At 43.8% G+C, this 4,742-nt stretch overlaps 1 protein-coding gene across 1 annotated transcript in view; it reads left to right on the top strand.

The window, feature by feature from the left end:
- Nucleotides 1-451: 451 nt before the first annotated feature.
- Nucleotides 452-4,742, top strand: part of anapc4 (anaphase promoting complex subunit 4) — a 10,882-nt gene continuing 6,591 nt past the window's right edge. Inside the window, exons 1-14 of the mRNA XM_027022645.2 lie at nucleotides 452-1,186; nucleotides 1,442-1,547; nucleotides 1,647-1,779; nucleotides 1,986-2,060; nucleotides 2,237-2,263; nucleotides 2,372-2,416; nucleotides 2,505-2,589; nucleotides 2,824-2,931; nucleotides 3,518-3,601; nucleotides 3,765-3,851; nucleotides 3,936-4,000; nucleotides 4,298-4,340; nucleotides 4,453-4,529; nucleotides 4,699-4,742. The exon at nucleotides 4,699-4,742 is cut by the window's right edge and continues 57 nt beyond it. Coding sequence (XP_026878446.2) covers nucleotides 1,079-1,186; nucleotides 1,442-1,547; nucleotides 1,647-1,779; nucleotides 1,986-2,060; nucleotides 2,237-2,263; nucleotides 2,372-2,416; nucleotides 2,505-2,589; nucleotides 2,824-2,931; nucleotides 3,518-3,601; nucleotides 3,765-3,851; nucleotides 3,936-4,000; nucleotides 4,298-4,340; nucleotides 4,453-4,529; nucleotides 4,699-4,742 — 1,087 coding nt within the window. The 5' untranslated portion in view covers nucleotides 452-1,078. The remainder of the gene's footprint in view (nucleotides 1,187-1,441; nucleotides 1,548-1,646; nucleotides 1,780-1,985; nucleotides 2,061-2,236; nucleotides 2,264-2,371; nucleotides 2,417-2,504; nucleotides 2,590-2,823; nucleotides 2,932-3,517; nucleotides 3,602-3,764; nucleotides 3,852-3,935; nucleotides 4,001-4,297; nucleotides 4,341-4,452; nucleotides 4,530-4,698) is intronic.

Raw genomic sequence — 4,742 nt, 5'->3', positions numbered from 1 at the left:
AATTAAGTGTTTTTAAAATTAAACTGTTCATAATCTTATTTTTACTTTTTACAGACATTTTAAACTCTGATTCTGTCCGAGTAAAATAGCTTGCTCGTATGCTACCTGTAAGGACTGAATGAGTCTTGTTTTGGTTTTGTGCAAGACACTTTTTCCTTGGCTTTGGCTCAGTAGAACATTTTAAGATTAAGATCAGTTTCATGCCATTCGGGTTAAACCAGTAAAATCAAAATCACAAGTTCAACGTTTTATTGCAGATTTCCCATTCGGTCTATGGTTAATTCAACTAAACACAAAAATAATTTAAAAGACGCTCTCATCAAACAATGAACTTCTAAAATACTCCGACGTGTTTTCGCCGTTTGGCCTCGTACATTTTGGTCTCTCTGATTTTCCGTTGATAACCTTTCATTGGCGGGTAAAGGTGCGTTTTGATTGGCCAGCCGCCGTGCCGCGCGTGGGTCTACCTTATTAGCTGCGATAGCCCTCGCTAGCTACAATGTTATATTTGTAGGTTTAAAGGTAAACGTCTCGTTTAATGTCGACCACTGTTAAACTACCACAGTAAGAAAAGCTTAAAATACGAAGCTAAGTGTATTTATGCAACACTACAGGGCTAGCTAACTTGCAAGGTCGATAAATACGTAGGTTATGTAAACTAAGATAAGGTAAAATAAACTAGCTAAGCTAAGCTAGGTTAGGTTGCCTCACGCAGGTCATCTAATTGCGATATAAGATGGCTACATGAGCGGTTTGTCGGGAAGTGAGTTCTGCTTTCTCGTGTGGCATTCTGCTTTTTATCCCGTTCTTTTGCTTTCTGTTTATTTTCTACTCAGGTAGTTTGCACGCAATCAACGTCGAGTGACAGCTCTGGCACATCGCCTGCTAGGATAGCCAGGGTTAGGTGGACGGGAGTGATAAAGTTGAGCCGGGTAGCTAAAATGATGTGATAGCTAGATGTTATCCTGACCTGCGTCATACTGTTTTCACCTACTTGGTGTCTCCGAGGTGGCTGAGCTAGCTAGGTGATCTAGCTGGTTGAGGAGCTGTTTGTCGCTTTAAGACTCAGTCTTTCACCATGCCCGCTTTCCGGCAAGTGGGGGAGAAGCAACTCCCGAACCCCGTCATTTATATGGCCTGGTCTCCAAAGCGGGATCTCATCGCCTTGGCCAACACTGCCGGGGAGGTGAGTGACCTGTGCTAGGGATGCCAGTGTGCTTGTTGAAGAAAGGCGCTGTTCACATAGTTGCTCTTGTGTTTCTTTGTATATTCTCTACCCCTCTAAAGCGTTCGTATGTAATGATACACATTAGACAGTGGACATGATCCTGTCGGCCTCGTGCTTGTGTGTACCATACTGCAGGTGGTCGGCGCACAGATCTTCGTGCGCATGGATGAAGTTTGAAGTAATGTTTAGTTTGCTTAAAATCCCCAATTTCAGCTCCTGCTGCACCGCCTTGCCAATTTCCAGCGCGTGTGGAGTTTAGCGCCCAACGAGAACACAGGAAAAGAGATCACATCACTGGCCTGGAGGCCTGATGGGAAAAGTGAGAATAATCACTGTTTGACAGATGTTTTGACTGATGACCATGCCACAGAAAGCCTGCATGTAGCCACCTGATGTGCGTTTTTGATGCTGTGGTCAGTTTTGGCATTCGGCGTCGGGGACACAAAGCAAGTGGTCCTGTGTGATGCTGAGAAGGCAGAGATTCTCCACCTGTTTCCTGTGGATGTCCCTGTGTCCTGCATGCACTGGGTGGAGGTGCAGAGCAACAGCAGGTGTGTGTGTGTGTGTGTGTGGTTTTAATCATTAGCACTTTTTTGTTTGTTTGTTGTTAGTTTTCTAGATGTACTTGTCTCTGAGCCAATAATAATAATAAATTGCTGTTTGAGTGCACATTATGTTGTACTTCGGTCATATTTTTATGTATGTGTATATGTATTTGTATTTTATATTTATCTCATTGCTTTGCTCCTCATTAAAGCTCGTTGTCAGTGTTCAGTGAGTCTGAGGACGAGTCCAACTGCTTCCTACCCAGGCTGCCAACCTTACCAAAGAGGTCAGTGCATGTCCCAGATGAGTCGGTGCCCCCTTGCTTTCACACACTGATACTGATTGCGCTAATCTCATGCTTACTGCGCTGTTTTGGTTTTTTAGTATGCATTTAAGACCACATACTCAAGAATTGCTTAGGTGACTGTTGTCAGTGCTCAGGTATTGTGTGTCTGCTTTCAGCTACAGCTCCACATCAAAAATATTCAGGTAGGTAATGTTTATGGCAGGCTCTATACCACTATAGGTGTGTGTGTGTGTGTGTGTGTGTGTGTGTGTGTGTGTGTACTTTCTCATGCACTGTGCTTCCTGTTGCAGCGAGGAGAAATCGGATGAAGTCACCAACCTTTTGGGGGAAGTGAGGTCAGTACTGTGAGTCCATGCCCTGATTAGGTGTTCCTGAATCTTGTTCTCCATGTGCACTGTCTGATGTGTGCCATGCTCTCTGCAGACTTAATATCCTGGTGACAGGTGGGCCATCTGGTTTTGTGGAGCTGTATGCGTACGGCCTGTATAAGGTAGCCACACTAACAGAGGTAAGGTTTACTTTGTCGTCCTTTCTCTTCTCTCGTATCACAGACTGTAAGGTTATGAAGCTACAAAATGTTGTGTTGTATCTGACATCTACCAAGGCTGAGCAAAGACAGATAACTCTCACTCCCTCTCTTCTCTCCTCCCTCTCTCTCTCGTGTTCTACCTTTCTCTCTCTCTCTCTCTCTCTCTCTCTCTCTCTCTCTCTCTCCCTCCCTCTGTCTCTGTCTCTCACATAGATCACAGGGACTTGTCGCAGTCTCTGTCTTTCCAGTGACCTTAAATCCCTCTCCGTCGTCACAGAAACAAGATCGTCAAACGATAACTCTGAGATCCACTATATCCAGGTAAAAGTCATTGGCATAGCAACCATCTGTGCAAGGAGACAGTCAGGTGTTATTCCGCTACATTCTTAAGTGAGACTGTTGCCCACAGTTATCACAGCTCTTCCTGAAACGGGACCAGGTCTCTTTGTCTTGAGCCTCTTTTTCTCTGCCAGAATAATGGTCTAATTTTTTTTTTTTTTAAGGTTTTTAATCTACATATAAATTCATTTTAAACACATTGTTTATTAGACTACAGGTTTGGGATGGATATCCATAGTGGTATAGCAGTATATCAAGATAACAATGCTCTGATACTTGTGTATACTTAACACCACTCATATAGTGCTCATATAGTGAAACCTGACCAGAAAGTGGGATTTGTAGTCCTGTTTAATTATTTACATGCCTGAGTGCGGAGTTTTGGTGAACACTTTGGCTGAGTTGTACCAGTTTTGCCTGCAGAAGTGTGCCTTTGCATATGAATGCTGATTGTGATAAAATCGCAATACAATATTAACTGCATTAACTTTCTCTCCTTCTCTCTCTCCCCCTCTCTCTCTCTCTCTCTCTCTCTCTCTCTCTGTCTTTTTCTCATTCTCTGTCTCAGTTGGACACAGGACTACTCTCGTCATGTCTCCCAGAGTTGACCAGGATGGCCCGCAAATTCACCCACATCTCTACACTGATACAGGTCTGGATAGCAACAGTTTTCACACAGAATGCTTACAAATAAACCCAGCCAGGTTTTTGAAATCCAGTTTTAACATGGTTTCATAGGCTGTATAAATCATCCTCATATTTGCTAACTCCTACGTGTGTGTGTGTGTGTGTGTGTGTGTGTGTGTGTGTCACAGTACCTGCGTCTCTCTCTTACCTGTATGTGTGAAGCGTGGGAGGATATCCTCATGCAGATGGATCTCCGCCTCACCAAGTTTGTTCAGGTCTGATGGGGTTAGGACACCATTCTGTTTCCCACTCTGATTATCCTTCACATGGTAAATAACCATCATGTGGTTGTATTGTAGGAGAAGAACACAAGTACACAAGTTCAGGATGAGTTCTTGGAGCTGTTGCTATGGGGACATGCCAGGTATGCTTCAGATCAGACACACTCGCCTGATGAGGTACACACTTTAGATCAGACTGATTTAGTGTACATTTGGAGACTTGTGTTGACATGGTTTGACTGTCTTTGTTAAAGATGTTAAAGATTGTTAAATGCATGCAAAATAGAGATAATCACTGTTCTAGTGCATAAACTGCACACAATTTTAGACGTCTTTCAGAAACATGAGCATTTCATCTTTGTTAGCACTGGGTGTCCAGCAGGGGGCGCTATACAGCCGTGTGTGTTACGTGGTTCTTAAAGCTTTTTTCTTGTCCTCAGCCCTGAACTGCAGGCTCTTCTCATGAATCAGCTCACGGTCAAAGTACGTCTGAAATGTTCCCACGATCTCCCGCAGGAGTTGTAATCTGTTATTGGCTAACCTGGTGGTTTTTGTTATTGTACCGATGTTTGTCTGTTTGTTTATATACTTGAAGGGTTTGAAGATGTTGGGCCAGTCCATTGAGTCATCATACTCCAGCATCCAGAAGCTGGTCATTAGTCACTTACAGAGGTGAACATGAGCACAGCACTCCAGTGCTAGTTGGGTGGAGTTCTTGATCGGGGGGGGTCTGTCAAAACATGTTTGATCCATTTCAGAGACACCATCTATATAGCCTCACTGTTGCTGTCTGTGTGTGCATATCTCTCTCTCTCTCTCTCTCTCTCTCTCTCTCTCTCAGTGGTTCTGGGGCCCTTCTCTATCATCTCAGTGAGGTTAAGGGTA

This window comes from Electrophorus electricus, chromosome 3, assembly GCF_013358815.1.
Source record: "Electrophorus electricus isolate fEleEle1 chromosome 3, fEleEle1.pri, whole genome shotgun sequence".
Taxonomy (NCBI): Eukaryota; Metazoa; Chordata; class Actinopteri; order Gymnotiformes; family Gymnotidae; genus Electrophorus; species Electrophorus electricus.
Note: the sequence above shows the minus strand (reverse complement) of the source record. Positions and strands in the feature narration are given on the sequence as shown.